General features: G+C 42.8%; 1 protein-coding gene across 1 annotated transcript; it reads right to left on the bottom strand.

The window, feature by feature from the left end:
* Positions 1–247: 247 nt before the first annotated feature.
* maip1 (matrix AAA peptidase interacting protein 1) lies at positions 248–12,973 on the bottom strand. Its single transcript, XM_060936738.1, has 5 exons — positions 12,633–12,973; positions 5,533–5,604; positions 3,683–3,809; positions 3,335–3,488; positions 248–1,423 (listed from the first exon to the last, which is right to left on the bottom strand). The coding sequence occupies exons 1-5, from the start codon at positions 12,942–12,944 to the stop codon at positions 1,345–1,347; spliced, it is 744 nt and encodes a 247-aa protein (XP_060792721.1). The 5' UTR covers positions 12,945–12,973; the 3' UTR covers positions 248–1,344.
* Positions 12,974–13,070: the final 97 nt, after the last annotated feature.

Genomic DNA, 13,070 nt, shown 5'->3' with positions numbered 1-13,070 from the left:
GCTGGACTGAAGACAGAGACATTCGTTATTTGTTGGTGCAACTCTAAACCAGCCCCTTGCATTTGCCACTGAGTGGTCTGTGACCACATGCCCCACTTGCCGAGTGTCCGTGCCCCCTAGTTTGAGAACCACTGACTTAAATTTTTCATTTTAAATAAAGTAATTCTAAAATAGAGGCTCTTTCCTCCAGAAATACTAGCATTTAACTGAAGATCAATTCAAGAACAATTAAAAAAAATTACACAAGTTTGAATCACAATTCTTTTATTATGTGGTTATTTTAGATGGCATCGCACTGCTGTGGACAGACAGATACACTATCCATCCAAATCTAATTTAGATATATGACCAAAAGTTTATGAACATCTGACCCTCACACCCATATGTGTTTAACAGCCTATCCTTGATTTATTCCTCCTTTCTTGTTATAATGAGCTCCACTCTTCTGGGAAGACTTTCCACTAGATTTCAAGGCGTGACTGTAGGGATTTGTGATCATTCAGTTACACGAGCATTAGTGACATCAGACACTGAGGTTGTGTGACAAGGCTTCAGTTCATTCCAAAGGTATTCAGTGGGATTGAGTTTAGTCAGGGCTCTGTAGAGGACACTCCAGTTCTTCACTCCAACCTTCACACACCATGCCTTCATGGAGCTCTCTTTGTGCACAGGGGCATCATCATGCTGAAACAGGTTTGTAATTCAAGTGAAGGGAAACTGTAATGTTACAGCATACAGAGACATTCTACACAATTATGTGATTCCAACAGTTTGGAGAAGAAACACATGCAGATGTGATGGTCAGCTATAAACAAACCTATAGCAATATTGTGCATCTTTCTAAATTACTAAATTTATCAGATAAACTTTGTCATTAAGTATTACAAGATTTCTTGGTTACTTTACTGAGTTTACCCATCTGTCAGTAGAAAAGGTACAAATTCATTTCAGAGACATGACACAGAAGCATGACTCAGTATCAAATTATCATCAGCGATGCACTGAAATATTTAAGTGTTATACTTGAACAACAAATTTCAGATGCAATATCAAACACATGAGATAAGAATACAAAGACTTACAGGAACTACAATTTAACTTAAATCTCCCTCAACAATGATCATCTTGTGAACATTCAACTTGATTTGTACAGATCCAAAATGACATGATAACTTTTACAGATTTGCCAAGTTACATGTCAATTACTGTATACAGGCTCGTTCTCACAGAATGTATTAGAGAGAGTGTGAATATTGTCCACGTCAAGTTTTACTTTCCAGACAGCAAACATGGCTTGTTCACAGCACAGTATATTAAAGTCAGACGCCATTAGAGTCCATCATTTTAATCAAGCAGCTTTGAGTGTTCTATTCTAGTGATGGTCCAGTCTGGCGTCACTCCTTGGGTAAACTCTCTCTGGAATCTGCAAAATAAAGCCAAATAACCTGCTGAGAATTTTATTGTATAACAGCACTTTTCAGGGTTTTTAAGCGAACAAGCTGTACAGGTTATTAACCCTCTGGGGTCAAAGGGTATTTTCTGGCACGCTAATGATTTTGGTATGCTCTGATTTTGCCAATTTCAACAAATCCTAGCAGTATTCTCAAAGTCATATGACTTTTTTTGTATTCAGCATACGTTCAGCTACAATAATATCTACATAGTATGTATAATTGTACTTTAAAAAAACCCCAAACAAATGATGTTGTAAAAAGCAGTTTTAGAACTGTGTTGGAATGTATGAAAAAAACATTACCTTACCCATTGTGACGAGCCGTTTTTATCAATTGAGGTGATTCTGTTCAGTCTTAGGAATGTATTGAGCATAAAATCTTAAATCTGCTCCATTGATTTGGACTGGCCATCAAAAAATGTATGTCCTATTGTTTTGGAATAAAGGGTTAGCAGTGGGAGGGGTATTCAATGAAAAGAGTAAAAAATTCCGTTCTATTCAATGACAGGAGTGAATACCCCTCCCACTGCCAACTCTTAATCCCATCAGGTCAAGTGATGAAAACGGTTCATCACAATGAATAAGATAATGTTTTTTCACACATTCCAACACAGTTCTAAAACTACTTTTTACAACAGCTTCATTTATCTGGTATTTGACTTTATTTTGGTATTTGACTCTATTCAACACGTCTTGAAATGAACTGTTCTACTATTTTACTCAGTTCAGAGCCGCAACCAACTCTTGCACAATTACTCTGTAATTTTGCTCCAACTCCAAATTTTACTCTCTGAACTCAAAATAGAGCAAAATTAACTATTTATTTTTGAGGAAAGTACTTTTAACTCTGGAAAAAAATTGCTCAGTAATTTTTCCTGTGTATACACAACAGCGCATGCATATCAACCGATCTGCTCATGATGAATAGAAGAAATATTTACACTTATTCGAGTTGATCTTCGGCTGGATCGAGTCGAAGTAAAAAAAAAAAAAAAAAGGCACCACTCATCATCAGTGTCACAGTTCTCAAGATTGAATTGAATCACTGTCCTATATTATGAATTGAATCATGAATTGATTTGCTGTCCTGAAATTGAATTGGTGCCCTGAATCATCTGAAGCGCATAAAAGCCGTATGCCATCTTGCAACAAGTTTTACCTCCAAATAGCCTAAACTATGGCTGACATTTTAACCTGTTTATGGTGGGCATTCCCCACCACGAAAGAGAAACCAATCAAAACCAAAAGAGTGAAAGTGATTATCATTCCGTTACCATGTGAATAGTCTTTTATGAATGTGTAAGTGCGTGCTCAGCGCTCCGACTCCGGTGTGACTGAGTAAGGTGACAAATTTTATGTTTCATATAATTTAGGTAATTTAAAAAATATTATATTATTTGGCAGTGAGCACACAGGAAAGTGTAAAGTATAACATTTCTGTCAATATGTTTATCATGCTAGTACGATAAAAACTCGCAAAGATATTGATCTAAATAAATGACCTACTTATTCCAAACCTGCCGAGCTTCGCCGGTGAAGCTCTTGGCCCCAGAGGGTTAACAAAACTGAACAATTCAAATTCATTCTAAGAGACTGGAAAATGTTAGAGTTCTGCAAAGCTTAAAACCACACTCCATCATGCACCGTTAATGTAGAGCTGAATCATGCAGTGTTCTATACAATCTTATGACATAATATGGAGTCCTCACACACAGGTAATATTGAATTTGTTCTTCGTAACAGGAATCAATCTATGCTCTTTGAATTAATCTAAATAGTGTTTCTGGCATTGATATTTTTAATTATTCTTGAATCCTTACATCTATTTCTAATACAGTCAGTCAATGCCCTCACTTTTGCTCCCAGTATTTGAGGACTCACTCGTAATTGGCTGTGAGCAACCTCTTGCTCTCGGGCTTCTCCCCGTTTTTACCAATGGCCACCTGGAAGATGCGCGTTCCCTCCATTGTGTCCTCTGGAAGCCGGGCACTGGTTAAATACCAGAAGCGCATCAGAATACTGACAAACTTCCTCCCTGTCAACAACATGAAAGAAGACAAATGCTGAATATCTCTAAACAGATAGAAGTTCTTTGTAGTTCAAGAATAAAATTAAACAAATTAAATTAGACACACTCAACACAATCCCAGTTTTCTTTCACCGGCCATCACCCTAATCTGTTTCGTCTTTAAAAAGAAGTCAGAGCTGTTAAAATGGTTCATCCCTCACCATCGTTCTCGTAGCAAAACCCCACATCTGCTGGCATGGTGTACATGATGTCATCCGGATCGGCAGAAAGTGCTCTTTTATAACTCAACGGGAGCTCAACACATTTCTCCTCCAGTTTCCTGATTACCTAGAGTATCGAGAGCATCTGAGATTTTACACACAAACACACACTACCACGTGTGTAACATTGGCTGTAACACTCAACAGTGATGACCATCACAACTCACTGAACTGAACTGAGTCATTTACACAAACACATTAAAGAGAACTGAAGTGTCAGGAGCCTGTGTGTAGATGGGAAAAAGCCTTCCAGCTTGTGCTTGGGAAATAATTTGCCTGACTTGCTTCAAAGAGTTTAAAGTGCATATCACGGGTAAATTCAGGAGCAAGATCAATGTAATTCTCCTGTTTTATATTAAACTTTGGTCAAATATCTGTCACATTTTGCATTTTGTGCAATTTTTTTTTTTTACCTTGCGCAATACCAGAAAAATTCAGTTGAAATCAAGCCATTTGAGGCGAATTCGTCCGCCTCTGAAAAAACTTGGCATTTGGATTTCCTGGCAAACACTGATTTTCGTGATGTCACGTGCGGAACGCCTCCTTCTGAATCCTAAGTCAGGGCTGGTTTGTTTATGAGAAAACGACCTGGTGGTTTTCTGCAAATTTCTTCAACGTTATCACGTAATTATTAAAATGGTTAACAGATGTATCGTAGGAGGGTGTAGCAACACCAATCTTGATGGGATTAGTACTCATCGTTTTCCAAAAGACCGGACAATGAGACAGAAATAGGAGCGCTTCGTGCGAGGCACCCGGAAAAATTGGCTACATGCTACAGACTACAGCATTATTTGCGGTGATAACTTCACAAGGCCCGACGACTTTGAGAACTATTTGCAGTGGGAAATGGGCTTCGTGAGGCAACTTGATCTGAAAAAAGACGCAGTTCCATCTATCAGAATGCCCAAAGCAACACCATCTCCATCTGTGTCAGCGTCACCAAAGGAGCCAGCTGTGTTCGTCTCCCCTGACAGAAGGCAAAGTGCTGCATCCACTGAGGCCCCCAAAGCCAAGGACCAAGCAGAGCCGAGAAAAAGACCAAGAAAATCGGCAATTCACAAGTTGACTGTTGCCAGGGTAAGAAATAAGAGAGACTATACTTTAAATTAGGTGTTCCTGTGATACACGGATAATGTTATTTATTGACACACACAAACGTAAACAACACGAAAGCGCTGGGCGATAATACACTTACTTCACATGTATCAAGGGATATGCGTGTCAGGGCTTGAGATCTTGGGACCTGTCAAACACATTAAATGTATATACAACCCTGCTTAGCCGATTCCATGTGTGTAGCTTATAAAACTTTCTCCTACAGTAGCCAGTACTCTTCTAAATGAATATATAAATACATAATAATTAGAAAAATATGATTTATGTAACAATAGATAGATGAGCATTGATACATGAATCCATGGGTTTAGAAGCTCAGGCGATAATTCCATATTTCAATGCAAAATCGCTAGCTGCTAAATTTGGTTGACACAGACTGTGCACTGAAACCGTGCAAGCTCTCGCAGCCTGCTGGCAGAGCTGCACGTGACGTCACGAATCTGGCTCCAGACTCCCTTGGGATTTTTCCAGACGCGTTTTGTTATTTTATTTTTTTCTGCTGTAGACAGATGGCCTTGTGCAAAATTATCCTTCTGGATGAGTGTGTAAAGGGACATACTTTCATATAAAAAAAAACAAAAAAACCTAAATTGGTCCAGGATATGCACTTTAAGGAGAACCAAATCACTTTCAAACTGACCATAACTGGTGTTTTTCTTTCATGTACTCACATCTTTAGCAACAAGACCTTCAAGTTCTTCAAAGTGACACTGAGACAGCAGTCGGGATACATGTGCAAATGCCTATAATTGGGGAAAAAAAAATTAATGAACAGATGTGTGTCAAAAACCAATACACTGTACAACACAAGATACGTTTAAAGAAGCAAGATTCAATGCCTGGTGGTTTAGAGCGATTTCAACAGAACATGTAGTTCAGTACTGAGTAGTTATAGGCCACATCTCCTCCACTGGGACACAGACAGCACAGAGGCCACACCTCCTCCACTGGCATCATTCAAAGGTATTAGAGAGAAAATTATACCTAACCAAACAAAATAAGGTTCCTGCTGGTGCTCGTCACACTCATCATTGACAAACAATCCATCAGTGATGAAGAAAATTACTAGCAGTCGTCACAGTGACGAATGTATTTGTCATCATTATCGGAGTCATCTTTTATAGAAATCCCTCCACTTGCAACAAATTCAAACCCCAGCAAAGAGATGGCGGGAAACCAGAATGTAAAAAATGAGCACGTTCTTGTGACCAATAAAAATCAAGTACACATAATGAGCAAATGAGCGCCAAGCTTTTGACCAATTGCAACGTGTCTTAATCGGCTTGGTGTTGTGGTGTAATTATCTCTGCATGAACCAAACAATGGCACAGTTTAAGCTGATGAAGTTTTTTGGGCAGGCTTCTTCGAGCACTGAAGATGATTTAAGGGCTGAGACAGCTATAGGGGAGGCACACTCACAGCCCATACTGTCCCCATGCACATCGGACAGTGTCAGTAATATAGGGGTCAGTTTGGAGGAGGGGAAGGGGAAAAGGAAAAAAAAAAAACCGTGAAAGTACTGTCAGCCGGCAAGTGACTGAAGGGAGCTATATTTCGGGCGGCATGACATGTTGAGTTCCCGTGGCTAACACTGGTGCCGTTAGGCCCCATCACTCTGGCTATAGCCCCCGGGTATTTTCACCCTCAAAAAAAGTAAGAGATTAATAGAAAACTGACTTGGATGTCATCTGGGATTTTGAATGGTGTAACAGAATAACGTAACTAAGAATTGGTGCCTTTGTGGTCCGAAAGGAGAGGAGAGATATGTGAGTGAGAAATTATATATTTTATTAAACTGATGATAAATTTTACTAATGATATTTAAATCAATCAACACATGCAACAGTTTTCTGAGACATTATGGGTGTTGATCATAACTTAATAAGGAGACAAACTGAAGTACATACATTTAAAGAGCAGTGAAAAAACTCAGTAATAAAGATGACCTTTGAATGTGTGTGGGTAATAATATTTCTTGTAAAGTTAGATATAACCTCTCCAACCTACCGATGCCAATCGCCCTTAAAAAATACAAGCCCCAGGAAAACTGGACTTAGTCCCTGGTCTTTTCAATAGCTAGAAACACCCCTGGGCTAACTAATGTATGATGAAAAACGTGGTGTCTTTCTGTGTTCAGTTCGTAAATCAACGGGAAAATTGGACTGCTTCACTGCTGGTTGTTCCCAGATTCTTCTTGACTCTGTTCAATTGTAAGTCAGTCTTTCTGTTGAAGTAAAGGGTAACCAAAAAAAAAACTAAGAAAAGGTGAAGAATACTTATTTGACTATTTTTCGAGGAAAAAAAGGTGGAGAATATTTTTCAGAACCCAGGGAGAGCCCTGGAATAAAAAAAAAAAAAAAATATCAGAATCATTGTGGTACAAATGTGAAGCAAAATAATACTTTATAACAGGCTATTTTAACTATACAAGTGTATCATGTTACTCTATAAGTGTACTATGTTAAGTCAGTGTTGTTCTTGATGAAATCATGCACGAAGCTGTTTGAGGGCCCCTTTTCCCCCAGTGGCCTCCCTGAGCTCTGGGCTTGTTTTCCCTCAACACAGCGAATACAGGTCATTTCATCCAATGCCTTTTCATCCAATAGTTAAGACATTTCGTCCATAGCCTCTCTCACACGCACCATCAATTATTTTATATTTCAAGTATTTGTCTGGTCAAAAAAAGGAGGAATTCTCAATGGAATATGACCAAAGCAAAACACATTTTTGTAAAGTAAATGAGTGCCATAGCACGTACGCTTCGACACTAATGGCCCTTTTCCACTACCCTTTTTCAGCTCACTTCAGCTCGCTTCAGCCCGACACGGCTCGCGTTTCGACTACCAAAAACCAGCACGACTCAGCTCGCTTCAGCCCTGCTTAGCCCCTAAAACTCGCACCGTTTTGGAGTGGGGCTGAAGCGAGCCAAGCCGTGCCGAGTGAGGTTGGGGGCGTGAGCAGACACTCCCCTGTGCACTGATTGGTGAGGAGGAGTGTCCTCACATGCCCACACACGCCCCGCGAGCGCGCTGGGATCTGTAAACACCGCAAACCCGGAAGAAGAAGAATTACGAATTACGAGAATTTCTGAAGCCTTATGCGCCTCGCCTCATCTATACGCTCTTGCCAGTATCTGTTGGCGTTGTCGGTGACAACAAGCCACAGCACCAAGACCAGCAACACTAACGACTCCATGTCCTCCATGTTTATTGTTTACTATCCGGGTCGTGAGACTACAGCTGAAAAGATCACTGAATCAGTGACATACAGAGCATCGTGGACGAGTTCGCGGAGCGCAAGGCTCATCGTATGCCCTTCAAATAATGCGCGCAGTAGGCTATTGATGTTTTATTATGAGCCATGTACAGTATGTCACCTAATGTTTTTTTGTTTCTGAGTTACATGTTCGTTTGAAGGACTTAATGTACAAAATAACATAGTTGCACCCCGTAGTGTTGAAATTGGTAAACACAGTGCATTCAGTGAGGTTTGCACCGCCCTCCTTTTATTTCTGACTCTTCCTGTCACCGTTGCAACCTCTGAGCGCTCATTTGTATGCCCTTCAAATAATGTGCGCAGTATAGGCTATTGATGTTTTATTATGAGCCATGTACAGTATCCTAATGTTTTTTGTTTCTGAGTTACATGTTCGTTTGAAGGACTTGATGTACTAAATAACATAGTTGCACCCGGTAGTGTTGAAATTGGTAAACACCGCAGTTGCGGACATTTTGTAGCCTAAAATGATGTTATGATAAGCTTTAATAAAGGGCCCGGTCATTTGCCCCGCCCCCGGCCCGGCTCTGACTTGTTCCGCCACTGTCACTGATGTCACTGTTTGCGCTGCTTAACGACATCACCTGACGTCCACCCACTTTCGCTAACTCCACCCAATGTGTCCACCCACTTCCAGCCAGCACGGTTCAGCGCGGTTGTAGTCGAAATGCAACTCCAACAGCCCCGCTCAGCTCGACTCAGCTCGACTCGGCACGGCACGGCTCAGCCGCGTTTGTAGTGGAAAAGCGGCATAAAGAGCGTAAGGGAGGGGGAGGGGGTAACCACGTTGGCCCATGCCACTTGCTGACCCTGAGATGAGTTAAAGGAGAACTGAAGTCATTTTTAAACTCGCTTTATTTCTTAATTAACGTGTTATTCAATTACGTTTTTGGTTTTATTAACCTTATATCGTGACTCATATTGGCAATATTATATTACTCTTATCAGCCTTTTCGGTTTTTAGCCATGTTGAATGTAGTTCATATGGCCCACGGCAAGCGTCACTCATCCACATGATCTTCACAAGACTGCAAACGTGAAGTGTCAGCACCGCCATTTTGAAAACTGTTTACACAGCGGCCAGATCGCCATATAATTCCAATTTAGATTAATTTTGAGATTTGCCAGCTTCATCAGTGATGGAGTGTCAGTCCTGCGCGCTGTGGCACGTGCACCTGAAGACACGCCGAGTGAACTCCAGCATGCATGCCGAGTGGACAAAGCGCACCTGAGCTCAATTAAGGAACTGTGTGTTTGCCTATTTAAGGACTGTGCTGATGCATTTGCATCGCGAAGTATTACGATACGCATGACCTAGCCCTTCTACCCGTTGTCTTGATTTCCTGTTTCTCGTCCTTGTCCTCGCTTAGCCCTTGATGTACTGTGTGAGCCTCGACTGACCCTTTTGCCTGTATTCTCGTTGTTGATCTAGCCTGCCATTTTGGATTGTTTGCCTGTGTATATACTGTCGTACTGTATACTTCTGCACATACATCCGCCTCCCTCGCATACGTGACATGGAGATTATTCCATACGACTTTGAACCAATGTGGAGTAGAGAAGAGGTGGAAAGACAACAGGATAAGGACTAGTCCATCGCACTGGTATTTACGTCATTACTGTTGCGCAATTAAAATGTGCCAGATCAGGCAGCTGGTGGGTTTTCAAAATAATAAATACATGCATTTATTTTTGTGATAAATCCATACTATATTGAGCGCATCTCCCACATAATCCTCACTAAGGTTTCAGACAACACTACAACATGGCGTCCCCGCTATATAGTGCCCTATATAGAGCAATTTCGGACGCAGGGAAAACTTCCAGCTTGATTATGTCAGCATTCGAAGGAGGGCACGTGCATCTTTTGATAACATTGACAGATATTGGTCACTTTGATTTCCGCTGTATGTTTTACTTCCATCCTACGAAGTCTCGCACAGGTCTCAGCGAATCTCGTTAACAGCCATTGCTTTGACATATGGACTGATGGCATATTTCAAACACTCATAACTTGCCATAGCAGTGACAAAATAGCTGTCAGAAATACATTCCTATATTTAATAAAATGAGAAATAGAATTTTGATAATTTGCCTTCAGTTCCCCTTTAACTCCCGTGTCATTGCAGGCTGCTCGCTTGCAAGTCTGTTTACGGCTGGATCATATTAAATCTTCAGACGCGGAGCAGCGCTTTTGCGGGGGCTTCGTTCGCGAACACCGGGCCGACCCGATCCCGCGCTCTTTTGAAGGGGAAGGCCTAGAGGTAGGTGCCTGTAAAATTTGGCTTCGCTGTGAGCTCCCCTGGCCAAGTTATTAATTTTTGAAGCTGTCTGGATCATATTAAAATCTTACAGCGTTTGCTTTACAAAACTATTTTCCGCTTCGGTCAAATTCTATTCAGAATTCTTTTTCTAACAAATGAACATCTGAAATATAAAATAATTGATAATGCGTATGAAAGTCTTTGAATGAAAGGTCTCAACTATTAGATGAAATTACAGGTGTTGGTGTGGAAGACGCCATCCTCTACCTGCTACACCGAGCCCACTCACATCTGGATAAGGGAAATGGCACAGTGAGGATCCTCTTCATGGACTTCTCGAGTGCCTTCAACACCATCCAGCCCCTATTGCTTCAGGACAAACTGAACAGGATGCGAGTGGACTGCTGCCTGGTCACCTGGATCTCCAGCTACCTCACTGACAGGCCGCAGTACGTCAGGCTGAAGGACATCACGTCTGACACTGTAATTAGCAGCACCGGAGCACCCCAGGGCACGGTGCTGGCCCCTCTTCTCTTCACCCTGTACACCGCGGACTTCTGCTACAACTCGGAACTGTGTCCCATTCAGAAGTTTGCCGATGATACAGCCATCGTTGGGTGTAGTGACGACAGAGAGGAGGAGTACAAGCGCCTGGTGAAGGACTTTGCTGTGTGGTGCAACAGGAACCATCTGCAGCTCAACACCTCGAAGACCAAGGAGCTGGTCATTGACTTTGGGAATTCCAGACCAAGGTCACGACCAGTTCTGATCGAGGGAGTCGAGGTAGAAGCTGTGGATTCCTACAAGTACCTTGGGCTGTGGCTGGACAGCAAGCTGGACTGGACTTGCAACACCAATCACTTATACAGGAAGGGACAGAGCAGGCTATACTTCCTTAGGAGGCTGCAGTCCTTTAACATCTGCAGGAAACTCCTGTGGATGTTCTATCAGTCTGTGGTCACCAGTGTCCTGTTTTACACCGTGGTGTGCTGGGGGGGCAGCACATCCAAGAAGGACACATCCAGGCTGGACAAACTGATCAGGCAGGTCGGCTCTGTGGTCAGCATGAAGCTGGACTCTCTGGTGACGGTGGCAGAGAAGAGGTCTATGGACAAACTATTGAACATCATGGACGATGCCAGTGACCCTCTGCACACCGTCATCAGTAACCAGAGGAGCCTGTTCAGTGACAGAATGCTCCTTCCCAAGTGCAGGACGAACAGACTCAAAAACTCCTTTGTCCCTCACGCCATCAGACTGTACAACTCCTCTCTGGGGGGGAGGAGGGGTAACAGGAGGACAGAGAGAAGGGAAGGAGCAGTAGCAATACCGGACAATGTACAATATCTTTCCTGCTCCCCCCCCACACACACTTACCCTAACCCCACTTCTCCCCCCCATATCTTCATCTCATCTCATTATCTCTAGCCGCTTTATCCTGTCCTACAGGGTCGCAGGCAAGCTGGAGCCTATCCCAGCTGACTACGGGCGAAAGGCGGGGTACACCCTGGACAAGTCGCCAAGTCATCACAGGGCTGACACAGACACAGACAACCATTCACACTCACATTCACACCTACAGTCAATTTAGAGTCACCAGTTAACCTAACCTGCATGTCTTTGGACTGTGGGGGAAACCGGAGCACCCGGAGGAAACCCACACGGACACGGGGAGAACATGCAAACTCCGCACAGAAGGGCCCTCACCGGCCACGGGGCTCGAACCCGGGCCTTCTTGCTGTGAGGCGACAGCGCTAACCACTACACCACCGTGCCGCCCCCATATATTCATCTCATCTCATCATCTCTAGCCGCTTTATCCTGTTCTACAGGGTCGCAGGCAAGCTAGAGCCTATCCCAGCTGACTACGGGCGAAAGGCGGGGTACACCCTGGACAAGTCGCCAGATCATCACAGGGCTGACACATAGACACAGACAACCATTCACACTCACATTCCCCCATATCTTATTCTTTTATATTTGTATATGTAAATAATTTATTTTAATTTATCTAGAAGTTCTCTCTATTTCTTTTCTCTGTTTATCTGTAACGATGCTACTGGAATCTTAATTTCCCTGAGGGAACCCTCACAAAGGGATCTGATCTGATCTGATCTGTCCTGATCCCAACACGGCCCGCCTGGGTCTTTACACCGCCCGGCTCATCTGTGATGTGGAGCCGTGTGTGCACCAAGTCCTTTTCCTCAACACAAGAAATAAACCCAGCTCACCTGTTTCGCTCCATCAGTGAACTCCTCGATGCTGAAGTCTTTGTCGAAGTAAGCGCGAATGAGGAAGAAGCAGAATTTGGTCCGGAACCATATGAACGGGTTAGGGACGCCGACCACCACAACTTTCCGCGACTGTCCGCGTCCCTCTCTGTCCGAACTGCAGAACCGGACTCCAGACTCAACACATACTAACGAGGCCTGGCTTTTGACAGCAGATTGATTTTGTATATTTATTAGTTTGTTAAAGCTTAGATACGCGCTCAAACCTGCAGGAGGCCTTCTCCAGCTCCATCTGAGTAAGGGCAGCGCCATCTTTCCTGTCCCATCGCATAGCAGTCCCCCCGCCTGCCAAGTCCGACTATTAAGGTTCCTACGGTTTATTTCAGTGTTTTTTGTGTTTTCATGACTTAAACACGCACTGTTATGTTTGTATAGTAT

This window comes from Neoarius graeffei, chromosome 13, assembly GCF_027579695.1.
Source record: "Neoarius graeffei isolate fNeoGra1 chromosome 13, fNeoGra1.pri, whole genome shotgun sequence".
In the NCBI taxonomy this organism is placed as follows: Eukaryota; Metazoa; Chordata; class Actinopteri; order Siluriformes; family Ariidae; genus Neoarius; species Neoarius graeffei.
The sequence above is the reverse complement of the archived record's forward strand: the minus strand, read 5'-3'. Positions and strand labels throughout refer to the sequence as shown.

Excerpts from the sequence above, each read along its gene's own strand:
- maip1 (XM_060936738.1), bottom strand. The coding sequence starts at position 12,944 with ATGGCGCTGCCCTTACTCAGATGGAGCTGGAGAAGGCCTCCTGCAGGT. Across the intron at positions 5,605-12,632 it reads TCACTGATGGAGCGAAACAG|GCATTTGCACATGTATCCCG; the intron begins GTGAGCTGGGTT and ends CCCCAATTATAG. Across the intron at positions 1,424-3,334 it reads TTGCTCACAGCCAATTACGA|ATTCCAGAGAGAGTTTACCC; the intron begins GTGAGTCCTCAA and ends TTTATTTTGCAG.